The 16435-nt window shown below is 40.2% G+C and overlaps 1 protein-coding gene across 3 annotated transcripts in view; it reads left to right on the forward strand.

The window, feature by feature from the left end:
* MPHOSPH9 (M-phase phosphoprotein 9) overlaps window positions 1-16435 on the forward strand; it is a 121048-nt gene that overhangs the window by 73998 nt on the left and 30615 nt on the right. For 2 of the 3 annotated variants that reach the window (XM_073676198.1, XM_073676199.1), the window contains 4 exons: window positions 186-250; window positions 2562-2663; window positions 11102-11260; window positions 15756-15928. In XM_073676198.1, the coding sequence (XP_073532299.1) occupies window positions 186-250; window positions 2562-2663; window positions 11102-11260; window positions 15756-15928 (499 nt within the window). The remainder of the gene's footprint in view (window positions 1-185; window positions 251-2561; window positions 2664-11101; window positions 11261-15755; window positions 15929-16435) is intronic. The other variant, XM_073676200.1, reaches the window with a different exon arrangement.

Raw genomic sequence — 16435 nt, forward strand, 5'->3', positions numbered from 1 at the left:
GTGCCCTGACCGCTGTTTGTCAGTCAGCGACTCTGAAAGGTGTTTTATCTTTAATACCTGTGTGTATCCCAAACTATTTTTCTTTACTCTTAAATTCTGCATTTGTATGTCAGTACAGTGCCTTGAAAGCGGCAGCATCTAACCATATATGTAATACCCGTGTCATATTATGCTCTTCTTTCCAGGATACTCTTAGTATAACAGAGAACACATTATGCAATGCACATAGTGAAGTGAATGAGCTCAGAAGGTATTTTTTTTGTATATATATATATATATCTTTGTATGTTCATCTTATAAGTCTGTGGAAAGCTGTCTTTTTGCGTATGTGCACATGGCGTCTTTTTCAGGCAAATTCTGCACGGAATCCGCCTGATAAATTCACCACAAAAGCGCCTTATAAAATTAACAAAATGCATAGCGATATCAAAACGATATTGTTGTGCACATGTTCTTATGCCACATCTTTTGTCCGCTTCAAAGTTTAGAAACCTTGAAGCGGTTAAAAGAAATCACATGCTCTCAACAGTCTAGATCACACGTGTCAAACTCTAGCCCGTGGGCCAAATCTGGCCCTTAGGGTCATTATATTTGGCCTGCGATGCCATTTTGAGGACTGTGTGGGGCTCATTAAACTGTATGGAGGACTATGTGGGTCCCATTATAGTGTATGGAGGGCTATGTGGGGCCATTATACTGTATGGAGGACTATGTGGGGCCATTATACTGTATGAAGGGCTATGTGGGGCCCATTATACTGTATGGAGGACTATGTGGGGCCCATTATAGTGTATGGAGGACTATGTGGGGCCCATTATAGTTTATGGAGGGCTATATGGGGCCATTATACTGTATGAAGGACTTTGTCGGGCCCATTATTCTGTATGTAGGACTATGTCGGGCCCATTATTCTGTATGTAGGACTATGTGGGACCCATTATTCTGTATGGAGGACTATGTGGGGTCTATTATACTGTGTGGAAGGCTGTATGGGGATCACAGTTGGGGTCACTATACCGTGCGTGTGGAGGGTAGCTTTAATAGGAGGAAAATTACTTTGTAAGGGCTGCAAAGTTGTGAAATATGCTCTTCTGTGACCCCGCCAAATACTATGTTTTTTTTGTTGTTTGTTTGTTTTTGAGGGGTGCGGGGCCAAATTAGAACTTGTGCTATGGGATGCCCTGATTTTTTTGTGTGCCCCTGACTGCGAGGAAATACCCAATGTTCCTGTCATGTGGTCTCTTAAGATTTATTAATTAAAATGTACTTTGTTTGTGTGACAACCCATTTAAGTTTGTGTCCATATTAGATGATAAGGAAAAACTTACTCAATAGTGCACTTTTCTTTTTTAATAAATATCATGGTTGGCCCGCGACTTTGTCCAAGCTTTTAAGTTTGGCCCTATGTGTATTTGAGTTTGACATCCCTGATCTAAAGTAAAAGACTCTGGCGCCGGAGCCGGCATTTTCCATAAGCAGCTTCACCTGGGAAATCTCGGCAGGTGTACCAGTGTCTTAAGGACCCTGTGTGCACATAGCCTTAGGGTATGTTTACAGAAGATTTTTTAGGCTGGTTTCAGGCATTTTCAGGGTCAAAAATGCCTGAAAAAGCGGTGGTCAGAAAACACTCCAAAGAATCTTCCTATTGATTTCTATGTAAATACATCTTGCTGTTTATATAGTCAGGGTTTTATTTATTTTCCTCATTTATATAGCACCATTAATACCATAGCGCTTTACACCATGTGAGCAGCTTTTAACCACTTGGGGTTTCAAAAATAGCCAAGCGGTTAAAAGAAATGAGCAGACCATTTATCAGGCATTTTCCTCTAGGAAGATGTTCCATACTTTACAATAGAAGTCAATGGGAAGGCTTTGAAAACACCCAAAATATGCCTAGGCGTTTTCTTCATTGCTTAATGAATTTAAAATAAACATCCAGATAACGCTGAAAAAAAGAACACCGTTGGAAAATAATTGCAAGAAAACACTCGTGAAACAACTAAAAAAGCGAAAAAAATAAAATAAAATATCCATTTCATTATTTAAACAATGGCTGAGAATAGGAGAGTTTCCAAAATTGTCTTCAGCTTGAAAAACTGATATTTTTGACCTCTGGAAAAAGACACAGTGTGAACATACCCTACTGTGCAGCACTTCTGTACCACTACAGCTGGCTTTGATCTTGAGATCTTGGAGTACATATACAATAGCAATATTTGATTCCTTGTACAATAAAGCAGTAAAATCAGATGGTAGGAAAACTTACATTAAAAAAACCTTTTCCTACATTGTTCAGCAAGGAGTTCCGAAAAGAAACCACAGCTTGCCAAATCATATTGCCCTCATTTTTAGCTGGGTGGGTCATCATGAAGATCTTTAGAAAGAAACTGGTAATAAACATATGGATATTGTATATAAAATTCATAAGGATTGATTGATGATGTCTACGTCAATAAATGGTTAAGTAGGGGCTTGAGGTGACTGCAGGTGAGCTATGGGCTGCTGCCTCTTTGAATCACCTTAAGAATTACCGTGTTCTCGTTTTGTGGGTGAAACAGGGCAGTTTTGAAACTGGAAACACAAATTAAACAACTGGAGCATGGAAACATGGTGAAGTTTTATCACAGAGGTGAAGGCCCGTTGTGGTCGCCCAGGCCCAAGTAAGTCTTTTTTTCTATTTTTTTATTACATATATACCATTTTGCAAAGTGAATGTATAATATTAGAGTTGTCCATAATTTCAGTATAAAACAAAAATACATCTGCAAAACATAAAACCTTTGATTTGACCTACAGTGCACAAAATTAAGTACATAAAGAATTATTCTTTGCTACACTATATTTCAAAATATTGCATTAAACAAGACAAATCCACAGGCTTAAGAAATGGTGGCCAGTGGGTGACTGAAACAGGCTGCTAAACATATGTAGAACTACACAATCGACAGACAGTCTTAAGGATTATGCGCACAATGTCTTTTTCAGGCAGATCAGCTCTGAAATCCCCCAGAAAAAGCAGTCTAAAACTGCTCAAAAGATTGAATATACGCATTTGTATATCAAAACAAATTACTGTGCATGTTCAGTCTTTTGCTCGTCTTTTAACTGCTTCATGTTTCAAAAGACGTGAAATGATTAAAAGAAGTAATATGACCATTCTTCTGGCATCTTCTGCTTGGAATACACCACAAACTAAATACAGAAGGCAATGGGGAGCCCAAAAACACAGGCATAAGTTGTATTTTGTAGCATTTTAACCCCTTCCTGACATGGCCAGTTTCAGTTTTTTTCTTTTCTGTTTTTTCCTCCCCCTCTTCCAAAAGCCATAACTTTTTTATTTTTCTGTCAACATATATCGGTGCATCTCACTAAATTAGAATATCATCTAAAAAAAATTTTTTTTTATTCTAGTGGTGAAAAAAAAAATCAGAAGTTAAAAAAAAACTTTTTGATTTGTATCGCCATTTTCCGAGATCTGTAACTTTTTCATTTTTTGGTCAATAGAGTTGTATGAGGGCTTATTTTTGCTGGGCTAGACATTTTTATTGATTCCTTTTTGGCATAGATATGACATTTTGATATTTTCTTACAGCATTTTATGCAACCCCAAAAAAAAAAATCCACAATTTTAGCATTTTTACATTTTTTTTGTTTATGGTATTTACTGAGAGTTAGTTGTTTTTTTTGATAAATCTGACTTTTCTAGATGCAGCAATACGACATATGTGTATTTTTTTATTAACTTTGTTTTTTAATGAGGCAGAAAGGGGGGTGATTCAACCTTTTGGGGTTTTTTTGTTTTTTTATTGTAGTAAAAGTCCCCTTTGGGGACATGAACCTGCAATCAACTGATTGCTTATGCTATTATAACTGCATATCATATAAATCACGTTTTTTTTTGAAAATTTGGTATGGCAGCATGTTTAATTGCTTGAAGTAATAAAAATTATTAAAATATTTAACCCATATGATGAACACTGAAACTGTTAAAAGAGAAATTTTTAAAGAGCTACAGGTCTCACAAACCAAATTTCTTATTTGTTTTTATTTTTTTGCCAACTTCCTTTTTTTTTTTCACTACTGAAATAAAATAAAAAAACATGCAAGTTTTTTTTTTTTTTTTTAACTCTTTTTATTGAAAAATTTCACAGGATAATGGAATATTATAACAAATACTGTCATATTATAAGGTCAGAATAATCCAAACATTAACCTTTCTCCGTTCAATACAGTACATCACATTCTCAATATTTAACCCCATAGCGCTCAATGACGGACACTGCATGGCATGAGCGGGTGTAAATTACCGCTCCTTGCCGTGCAGTGTCCGTCATAGCTTTGAACTGTAACAGCGTGTAAACACGCTGTGCCAGTTCAGTGCCGACAGCTGTCCGTGACAGATGAGCGGCACGAGAAGGGGTGCAGAGACCCATTCCGTCGGTCCCTGCACCCAGATCGCTGCGATCGGTCAGTCAATCTGACTGACCGATCACAGCATGATGGAGCAGGAGACGCTGAAATTTCAGCGTCTGCTGCCCTATCAATGCCAGAGATCAGCGCTGCCAGTGGCTGAGCTGCAGCACTAAACAGCCAGGAGCGGTGTCAGCGCCACCCCTGGCTGTTAACTCCCTGAATGCTGCGATCGAGCACGATTGCAGTGTTCAGGAGGCAGGCAGAGGGCTGGGAGCTCCCTCTGCCTTCAGGTCGGCGCCCCCGTGACGTCATCGCGGGGGCCCGAATGTTGCCATGATGACCAGGGGTCGTCATGACAACCCCCAGGTCACCAAGCTACGGAAAGCTCCTAAGACCTATGCACAGCATAGTCTCAGGAGCTTTCAATATAGGTATAATGTATTGCAATGCTAGTGCATTGCAATACATTATATCTATAAGAAAAGTGAAAGTCCCAAAGTGGGACTAAGTAAAAAAGTTTTAAAGAAAAAAAAAATGGTAAAAATCTAAAAAAAATGTATAAAAAATGACACTAATAAATACAGATTTATAGGTAAAAAAAAAGTAAAAATAAACAAAAAAGTACACATATTTGGTATCGCCGTGTCCGGAACGACCCGTTCTATAAACATGTCACACTATTAACCCTTTCAGTGAACAGTGAAAAAAAAAAACATGAGAAACTATGACTTTTCGTCATACCGCTGGAAAAAAGTGGAATAAAATGCGATCAAAAAGACGGATGAAAATAAAAATGGTACCGCTGAAAACATCATCTTGTCCCGCAAAAATCAAGCTGCCATACAGCTCCATCAGTCAAAAAATAAAAAAAGTTACAGCGCTCAGAATAAAACGATGCAAAGATAATTATTTTTTCTATAAAAGTTTTATTATATAAAAGCTCAACAACATAAAAAATTACATAAATGTGGCACCGCTGTAAACGTACTGACCCAAAGAATAAAGCTGCCTTATCAATTTTACCACACGAGTAACAACAAAAAAAAAAATCCTGAATTGTTGTTCTTTGTTCATTCTGCCTCCCAAAAATCAGAATAGAAAGCGATCAAAAAATGTAATTTGCCCGAAAATGGTACCAATAAAAACATCAACTCGTCCCGCAAAAAACAAGCCGTCACATGTCTCTGTCGTCCAAAATATGGAAAAATGATAGCTCTCTAAATATGGCGATGCAAACATTAGTTTTTGCAAAAAAAAACGTCTTTTAGTGAGTTACAGCTGTCAATCATAAAAACCCGATATGAATCTGTCATCGCTGTAATCGCACCGACCCGAAGAATAAAGTCGCCTAATCACTTTTATAATGCACGAGGAACGGCATAAAAAAAATAAAAGCAATTCTTCACCTGCTGCAGATTTGTTTATTCTGCCTCCCAGAGATCGCAGTATTGCTCAGCCCACATTTATCCTGCGCTGAGCGCTTACACCTGGGTTTCCGTGTAAATCTCTGAAATATGTGATTCAGACGGAAACCCCGGCGGAAGATTCCCTGTAATGAGACAGATGGAGGCACTGTGGACGCCGTCTGACCTATGACCGGCGGTGTCCATCTTTTTAGACGTAAATAAAAGCGCGGTTTCATCTGAATCACATCATTCGGAGATTTAGATGGAAACCCCAAAATAAGTGCTCAGCGTAGAGCGCCGGATAAATGTGATCTAAAATGTTATGTAAAATGTTCCCAATAAAAGTTTCACATAAAAGCCCCCACACAGGTCTGTCATGTGTTAATGGAAATATAGGGGGCTTCCACGTTACGGGTAGTACGAAGGCTCTGGAAAAGCTAAATGGCTCCTCGCCCCCAAAAAGTAATTCAACAAATTCTGCGCTCCCAAATCCAAATCCCCCCCTCCCTTCTGAACACCGCAGTGTGCTTAAACCACATTTAGTGTCCACATGTTTGGAAGGGGTATTATTTCCAAAATGGGGTCACTTGAGGGGGGATTCTGCTCTTCTAGCATTTAGGGGATCTGTATATGGGGTACCCAAACTATTCTAGGAAAATCTGCGCTCCAGGAGGCAAATAGCGCTCCGTCCCTCCTGAGTGTCGCCGTGTGGCCAAGCAGCCACATATGAGGTATTGCCACATTCAGCCGAAATTATGGGACAAATTTTGGTGCCATTTTTATCCATTATCCCAGTGTGAAAATGTAAAATCTGGGGCTAAAACAAAATTTTTGCGGTAAAAATGTAATTATTTTTTCCTCACTGCCCAATGGAATAAAATTCTTTGAAACACCCTTGGTGTCAGTGTGATCACTGCACCCCTAGATGAGTTCATTGAAAGGTGTAGTTTGTAAAATGGGGTCATTTATGGAGGAATCTTCTGTTACGGCACCTCAGGGGATCTCCTAGTGGGTCATGGCACCCTTAAACCATAACAGTAAAATATGTACTATAATATGGTGCTCCTTCCTTTCTTACCTTTGCACTGTGCCTCAAAAGCGTCACTTGTGGGGGGTTTCCGCTGTTTAGGCACATCTGGGGCTCTATAAATGCGACATGGCGTTCGCTGATTATTCCAGCAAATTTTGAATTCAAAAAGTCAAATGGCGCTCCTTCCCTTCCGAACCCTGCCGTGCGCCCAAACAGTGGTTTTCTGCTACATGTAGGGTATCAGCGTGCTCAAGAGAAATTGCACAACAACTTTTGAGGTCCATTTTCTCCTGTTATCCTTGTGAAAATAAAAAATTGGGGGCTGAAAGAAAATTTTTGAGATTTTTTTTTCACGTCTTTGCGTCTCCAAACGCAACATGTCGTTCGCTGATTATTCCAGCAAATTTTGAATTCAAAAAATCAAATGGCGCTCCTTCACTTCCGAACCCTGCCATGCGCCCAAACAGTAGTTTTCCGCCACATATTTGGTATCAGCATGCTCAGGAGAAATTGTACAATACATTTTGGGGTCCATTTTTATCTGTTACCCTTGTGAAAATAAAAAAAAATTGGTCTAAATTTAATATTTTGCAAAAAAGTTAAATGTTAATTTTTTTCTTCCTCATTGCTTCAATTCCTGTCAAGCACCTGAAGGGTTGATAAACTTCTTGAATGTGGTTTTGAGTTCCTTGAGGGGTGCAGTTTTTAGAATGGTGTCACTTTTGGGTATTTACTGTCATATAGATACCTCAAAGTGACTTCAAATGTGATGTGGTCCCTAAAAAAAATGGTTTTGTAAATTTTGTTGGAAAAATGAGAAATCTCTGGTCAACTTTTAACCCTTATAGCTCCCTAACAAAAAAATTTTGGTTCCAAAATTGTGCTGATGTAAAGTAGACATGTGGGAAATGTTATTTATTAACTATTTTGTGTGACATATCTCTCGGATTTCAGGGCATAACAATTCAAAGTTTGAAAATTGCAAAATTTTAAAAATTTTCGCCAAATTTCTGTTTATTTTACAAATAAAGTCATATCAAATAAATATTACCACTATCATGAAGTACAACATGTCACGAAAAAACAGTCTCAGAATTAGGGGGATCTGTTGAAGCGTTCCAGAGGTATTACCTCATAAAGTGAAGTGGTCAGAATTGAAAAAATTAGCCTGGTCATTAACCTACAAAGTGGCTCGGTCCTTAAGGGTTTAAAGTTAACAGTTAAAGAAAAACAAACAATTTGAAACATAACTTTCATTATGGAGCACTGCACTCTTTACTAAACCGGCCTGTTCCTTATCAGAATTCAGTACACGTATCCGTTATGGTTGTATCAGAGGTACACTCTTATAATCTACAGTATATATATCATATATCATTTTCCATGTGTTTGAAGGGGTATATATCAGGACTCCTAACGTGAGATTAACGAGGTCTTGGCATCAGGGGACAGGTGTGTTAAGGGCAAATCACACCATCTTTCCCATATCCTTTGGAACTTCTGGGGACATCCTCTATTTCTATATACTATATACTATATTCTCATATGGTATTATATCATTCACTATCTTTTTCCATTGGTTGATAGTGGGAGGTTTCCCTCCCATCCATCTTAGTGTTATTGCTTTCCTGGCCATAAATATAACCTCCCAAAGGAATATCCGATCATAGTGTGTCCACATTTCTTCGTCCACAATACCCAAGATACAAATCTCTGGACTACATTCAATTGGTATCCCAACTATCCGTTCCAATGTAGTTATCACTTTACTCCAATATCTTCATATTATCCCACAATTCCAAATAAGATGCCAGAAATCTGCTCCTGATTCCCCACATCTGTGACATTCATTAGATGTCATTCTGCCGAATCTATGCAGTCTTATTGGGGTCAGGTAGTATTGATGGAGTATATATAATTCAATTTATTTATTATTTGCGGCTGGCGACACCACGTATGTGCCTCCAGGGCATCATTCCACTGGTCATCAGTTATAGAAGGGATTAATTGCCGCCATTTTCTCTCTACAAAAAGTTGAGTAGAAGCGATCTTAGAGTTCAGTAGAAAGGTATATAGGGAGCATACCACGCCTGTGGGTCCTTGAGTTTTTAGTACTCCTATTAATGGGCATTTGGATATTCGCATCTTAGGATGTGGGAACTTGTGCGTTATGGCATGTCTCATTTGTAATAAAATTTCATTTTCAAAAATCTGATTGAGTGTTGTTATTCCGTATTGCTTCCAGAAGATTGGGTCTTGTAGGTTTTTAAGCTGTGGAAATTCAGGGTTATCCCATATTTGGGTATCTCCCATTTGATCAGTAAATTTCATGATACGTTTACTCTCTCGCCACACCTGCATCACTAGGCTATGTGCAAATAATAAACCTTGTGGTGGCCTGTAGGAGCCTTCTAATATTGCCCATGGTGTATTCCCGTTTAAGAACTGTGTAAGATGTGCTTCTGCATTTGTGAGTTTGTCGCTACTTTTCCAGCACTTCAAATATCGTATCTGTCCAGCTAAACAGTACAGAAATAGGTTGGGCACCGCGCAGCCCCCCTGATCTTTGGGTCTTTGCAGAGATCCAATACTTACAGTAGTTTGGGCCTTGATGAACCTCATATAAATGTCGCTATCATGGAAGGATTATCATTTTGATTAAGTTAATTCTTCCCGCCACAGACAGCGGAAGTTGGGACCAGTTTTCAAACTTTTTCTTCATCATATGCTTTAGGGAGTATACATTGTCCTTGAGGTCCATAGTTGGGTTTTGATTAAATATAATACCTAGATATTTGAATTTCTGTACTACCTGTCATCCAAAAACTACAAGTTCGGTCATGTCATCAATAAGTGGCATAACCACAGATTTGCTCCAATTGATTTTGAGGCCCGATAATTCCCCAAAGTAGTTAATAAGGTCAATTGCTCTTGGGAGAGATTGTTCTACTTTGTTTAGGAAGAGGATCAGGTCGTCTGCATATAATCCCACTTTATCTGTTCTGGAGTTTATACTATTACCCTCCACCAGGTGGTCCTGAAAAACATATAAGTTTGGTATTGCGTATTTGTAGTGACTTGTAAAATCATCTTGTCAGGTCAGTTTTACAGCGCAATGAACAACATAAAAGCAAAACATCCCAAAATTAGCATTTTTTTTACCATTTCACAGCACTTGTTTTTTTCTTTCCCTATTATTCAATACATGATATGGTAACATGAATGGTGTTTTTTCAAAGCTACCATTTGTACCACAGGAAAAAAAAAACAAGTACAGCTATGTCATCGGAAAAATTAAGTTATGGCTCTTTGAAGAAGGGGAAGAAAAAAATGAAGAGGCAAAAACAAAAAATTGAGAAAGGAGATATTCTCGGGTTTAGAATTTATCCCCTTTCCATGAATGGGGGATAATTTCCCAACTGCTGGGGGCCCTTACCATTCCCGAGAAAAGTGGTGGTCGATCATGCGCACTACCACTGCGTTCATTCCTCTGGGAGTGCTGAAGACCATCCAAGCACTGTGCTCGGCTGCCTCCAGCGGTCCCAATAGGAATTAATGGAGTGGCAATGTGCATTTTCGACCACCGCACCATTCAGATGGGGCTCTTCTGAGTTCCAGTTCTCGGGATCGGTGGGGGTCCTGGCAGTCAAACCCCAAGCAATCGGGAACTTTTCCCTTATGTAACAAATAATTTCCAAGCTTGAGAATACCCTTTTAAAGGGTTAGTATAATATAATGGAACTTAAAGGGCTTGTGCCAAGTTTGGAATCTATCCCCTAGCCATAGAATAGGTGATAACTTCCTGATAGCTGGGGGTCCGACCACTCGATAATGAATGGAGCGGAGGTGCACATGCTCTACCTCCATTCCATTCAGACAGGGCTATTCGGAGCCCTATTCTCAGCATTGCTAAAACCCCCAACAATCATGAAGTTATCTCCCATCCAACTTCCAAACTTGGTGCAATCCTTTTAATGTAGAACTGTACATTATGTACCTACTGTTGTACATGTACACGTCAAATCCTAGGTTTTGTTTTGTATATTTGCGCTGAGTGACGTGCTGCATGTTGCTTTAGGTGGTAACATTAGGATTCTCCGTATCAGCGAAATATAGTAACAACATTACAAGGACAACTAATTTGTTATCATGAAGCAGACCTCTTTTGTGTTGTTGTTGGTAAAACATTTCGGATCCTATCGGGAACAGTTTTGTAAGTTTTTCTTTATTATTGTTTTTGTTCACATAGTAATGAAATTTTACACACGAGTAGTAATTCATACGATGTGGATGTAGCAGCCCGTAAAAGTCTGACTTCTGAAGCGGTGGGCTCTGTCACTAACCAGCCACTTGATAACAAAGCCAAAGAGATGGAGAGGAAACAAGACATAATGTATGCACAAAACAGGTGAGCCTTGGTGTCTTGTCCTTATGCCACATATATTGTGCATGGTTATCTTAAAAATAATAGTGTTCCAGATATTTGATTAAAAACATTTTTTTATTTAAAATCACTTTCCCTGCTGTATTTAGGGTTATTTCTATATAACGAATGGCATTACTTCGGAGAGAAGCATGTATTGCTGGCTTCTTGGGTGCATGTGATCTGTCTTGTATATACTTGAGTACCTATTCGAGTCCTGAGTTTAGAAATTACTTTAGATCATGATTGAAGAGAGCAGCAAGTTTTATGCTATACTCGAGCAGAGACATTTATTTGTTCAGTCTTTCGTTTGTATGTTATCTCACAAGTCCAGTTTCTGTTCTGATTGTCATGTGGACAGAGCCTTAAATGCATCACAGAGGTGTAGTGGCTTCCACTTATAATGATAGTGTGCACCTTTATATATGCAATATAGGATTTGTTGACCCTTGTTGGTAGCGAGGTTCACTACTTAGGGATGGTGGAAGTACTTGGATGTCAGTTCTGGAACTGTTATAACTGTTCTGGAACTGTTATAATTTTTCTCACGGTCTTGCATGAGGCAATGAGCCTTATAGTGTCAATTGTCTTACTTAAGGCTACAGACTAATTTGAGAAAAGGTAGACATTTGGTACTTGTGACAGAAGGTTGTTACTTGTGCAGTTTGCTGGCACCTGTAATGGTCTGCTGGCACTTTCCTCAGCAGCACCTCCTTCACTCTGCAACAGTGTCACTATGTCGGCAGCTCAGCGCACACTGACTTTGTTGGCTTCAAGCCTTTTCACAGACACATCTCTTTAGCAGCATTATCTTGGTGCAGCTTGTCTTTACACTTTGCGCATACTCGTGGCCTACCCTTCTCTATTACCACATCACAGTCCCTCACACGTAGGGACCAGGCCCAAGGACTTCTTGGTGTGGCACTGCTTTTCACATCAGCTGCCGGGCTCCTCTAGTGTATAGTGCTATACTCCTCGCCCCAACTCATTGAGATAATTTCCTCCACACACACACAAGTAAATATTCTTCTATATGTGATCTGCAGTTGCACATTTTATCCCACTATTAAAACTGACACAGCATAAGGATTATAAAACCTGGTTTTATTTTTCTGTAGGAATTCATTACCAAAGATCTCTCTGTCCTGATCTTGACAGGCAGAGTTATTCTCATCAACCAGGTACAACAGAATATGGGGCAGGGATAACGTTCAGCCACACTACCGGAGATAAGGTTCAGCAGCCCTTGTAAATCAGGGCTTTTTAGTGGTAGTCACAGCCATAAAGCACAATATGATCACTAGGTTTATATATACAGCAGTAGTGATGATGTACCTCATCTCTGCTCCATTAATGTACCGGCAGTGGTACACTCTGGCATCAGGTGCTTCCTCTGGCGTCCTGTGCATTTGTGCTGCTGTTAGTGCAGTGCATGGCCGGGAAAGTGACGCTGCGGGTTCCACTGCGCATGAACGCTATGTACTTTGAGGCCAGAGCTGCTGTGCTTGCCTTGAAGTAGAAAATTATTTGCACGTGGTCAAACTGGTGAAAATGAAGTACAGCAAGACACAGCCAGTGGTTTCAGAATTATAATATTGGTTGGAATTGGGATATTGGCGCTGTGTGTATCTTTTGAATGCTACAATTTGGATAATTTATGTAGATTGCAGATTTTGCCCATTTTTAACATTTGTTTTATTTAGATTTATTTATCATTTTGGGAATAAACTTTAAAAAAAAAACGAGAAGTCTTGCAATTTTCATACTGGTCACTGATGGTACTTTAGACTCATACTTCCTATTTTTTCAGGAAGACTTTGCAGAAGTCTTATTATTGGTACAGACAGGATTATAATGACTGGTAACACCTCTACACATAGCTGATAAAGCAGGATCCACCAATCACAGTAGATGATGTCACAGCTGACCTTCTCCTCCCTTCAAAATCATCTCTGCACATGCTCATTAGATGCTTCAATACAAAACTAAGGTCTGAGTCAGTCTTTATTATTAACGACCTTCAGCTTTATCCCAAGCCATGGCGACTTTATGGATGAACGCTCTGTAGGAAGATCAATGTTGTGCAAGCCTAGATAGGTACTCAGGGTATTCTCTGTCGTTATCTTGATTGTATGAAGCCATCAGGTTGCTGATCTTCCTCTTTGTCTTGTTCCTTTTATTCTTCCGACCATGATGTCCTTCTACAATGATTGCTCAGTCTATTACTGTTAAAATACGCATGGGTTTCGAAAAGCAGAAAGTTTGAATCTAAAATAACCCCAGTTGTCAGTGTGAAAATTTGTATTTTTTTTCTACAACAGTTTAAAAAAACAAAACTTACAACAATTCTTCCCCTCATGCTTCAAACATGCCTCGATTACACCCATCCTCAAAAAGCCCTTCCTTGACCCATCCTCTCTGTCTAGCTATCGCTCCATATCACTTCTCCCCTTTGCCTCAAAACTACTGGAATAACATGTCCATTGTGAACTGTCCTCCCACCTCTCCTCCTGCTCCCTCTTCGACCGCCTACAATCTGGTTTCCGACCGCACCATTCTACTGAAACTGCACTGACTAAAGTCACCAATGACCTACTAACTGCCAAATCCAAGCGACACTACTCTGTCCTCCTGCTCCTGGATCGGTCATCTGCCTTTGACACAGTGGACCATTCCCTCTTACTCCAGACTCTCTCATCTCTCGGCATCACAGACTTGGCCCTATCCTAGATCTCCTCATACTTAACAGACCGGACATTCAGTGTCTCCCACTCACACATCACCTCCTCATCTCACCCCCTATCTGTCGGTGTCCCCCAAGGTTCAGTTCTAGGACCACTACTCTTCTCCATCTACACCTTAGGCCTGGGACAGCTCATAGAGTCTCATGGCTTTCATTATCGCCTCTATGCTGATGACACACAGATCTACCTCTCTGGACCCGATATCTCCTCCCTACTAACCAAAATCCCACAATGTCTGTCTGCTATTTCATCCTTCTTCTCTGCTAGATTTCTAAAATTTAACATGGACAAAACAGAATTCATCATCTTTCCACCATCTCATTCAACCCCCCCAACTGACCTATCTATCATTTTCAATGGCTGTCCACTCTCCCCAGTCCCTCAAGCTCTCTGCCTTGGGGTAACCCTGGACTCTGAACTCTCCTTCAAACCACATATCCAAGCCCTTTCCACTTCCTGTAGACTTCAACTTAAAAATACTGTATCTCCCAGATCCGCACATTCCTCAACCACCAATCTGCAAAAACACTAGTCATCATCATCTCCCGCCTTGACTACTGCTACCTCCTGCTCTGTGGCCTCTCCTCCAACACTCTCGCACTCCTCCAATCTATCCTAAACTCTGCTGCCCGACTAATCTACCTGTCCCCCCGCCATTCCCCGGCCTCTCCTCTCTGTCAATCTCTTCACTGGCTCCCCATTGCTCAGAGACTCCAGTTCAAAACCCTAACCATGACATACAAAGCCATCCACAACCTGTCTCCTCCATATATCTCTGACCGAGTCTCCCAGTACATACCCGCACGCAACCTCCGATCCTCACAAGATTTCCTTCTCTACTCCCTTCTTATCTCCTCCTCCCACAATCTCTTTTACGATTTCTCCCGTGCATCCCCCCTACTCTGGAACTCTCTACCCCAAAATATCAGACTCTCGTCGGCCGTGGAAACCTTCAAAAGGAACCACCTCTTCCGACAAGCCTACGACCTACAGTAACCATCACTCCACCATACCGCTGCACGACCAGCTCTACCCTCACCTACTGTATCCTCACCCATCCCTTGTAGATTGTGAGCCCTCGCGGGCAGGGTCCTCACTCCTTCTGTACCAGTCGCCGTCACGTTTTGTTCAAGATTATTATACATTATACTTGTTTTTGCTATGTATACCCCTTTTTCACCTGTAAAGCGCCATGGAATAAATGACGCTATAATAATAAATAATAATAATAACAATTTTTAAAAACAGACATTTGACTGACGGTAACCTGATTTGAACAATACCGCATTCCCTTTTACAGTGGGTTCCATGTAACGTGTCCTTTTTTGCGTGGTAGACTCCATTTTGAACCCTCATACATGCTAAAACCGAGAGCCGCTATCCTCTGCTGACTCAGTAGTATTACATAGTATACCAAGAACATCTATTGACTTGCAGTAGGGATCATTGGGGTTCTGTCATGGTGTCAGTTGTTGTAATGGGAAGAACACCTGCATCACTAATCCTCCCATTAAATCAGGGGACGCTGTATTTGCAGCAGAGGCTTTGAATGTATCCTTCGGCACAAATGTGAACAGAGGCCGTTTCTATTGCCTGTTTTATATCGGCTGGCATTTATTCTGAAGATTTTTATCCAAAATGGAACACTAAGATAAATTGCTGCAACACATTATTCTTGTTTAGGCTGTTATCTAATCCACAGTCCAGGACTAATATATTTTTCAAATCTTATTAAGGTACTATTCTCCTCCAGAAAAGGATGCTGTGCATGATATCTTGGCTTCTAAACCTAAAACCGAAAACAGCAGCAGTGAGGAGAGCCCTATTTTAAAAGCATTGAGAGGTTATGAAGAAGAGAAGGAGATGAAAATTTGGAGCACCTTTACAAATAAAGATGGTGGTTTTCATAGTAAGTCGATGTTGATAACATACTCCATATGCCAGCATATAACAAGTCTATGTCGGCTCCTATTTATTGCAATAGAAACTGTAGCACAAGTTTGTCCATATTAAACTAAGAGAGTGAAGCTCTGTGCAGAATTAACCAGGGTAGGGCTTACACAATGTGCAGCATGAAATGTGGTGGACAGTCAATATTTCTGTCATTACAGACTTTACACATAGCTTTCCCAAATTCCTGAATGGCACGTCTGCATAGTTATGCTTAGAAATAATAGATCACTTCATTATTAGGCCGCATACACACATCCATGAGTCATGGTCCAAGCACAGACCACGACTCATGGACTGGCCTCCGGTCTCCTGACCCAAACTTGGACAGTTGCATATATGCCTATGAGCTGTCAAGTTCCGGTCAGGAGACCCATGACCGGTCTGTGAATCATGGTCTGTTCTCGGACCATGAGTCATGGATGTGTGAATGTGGCCTTAGACGTAGACTATCCCAGATCAGCTA

This window comes from Phyllobates terribilis, unplaced genomic scaffold (genome assembly GCF_046119375.1).
Source record: "Phyllobates terribilis strain yellow unplaced genomic scaffold, ASM4611937v1 Scaffold_1__5_contigs__length_1240528914, whole genome shotgun sequence".
Lineage (NCBI taxonomy): Eukaryota > Metazoa > Chordata > Amphibia > Anura > Dendrobatidae > Phyllobates > Phyllobates terribilis.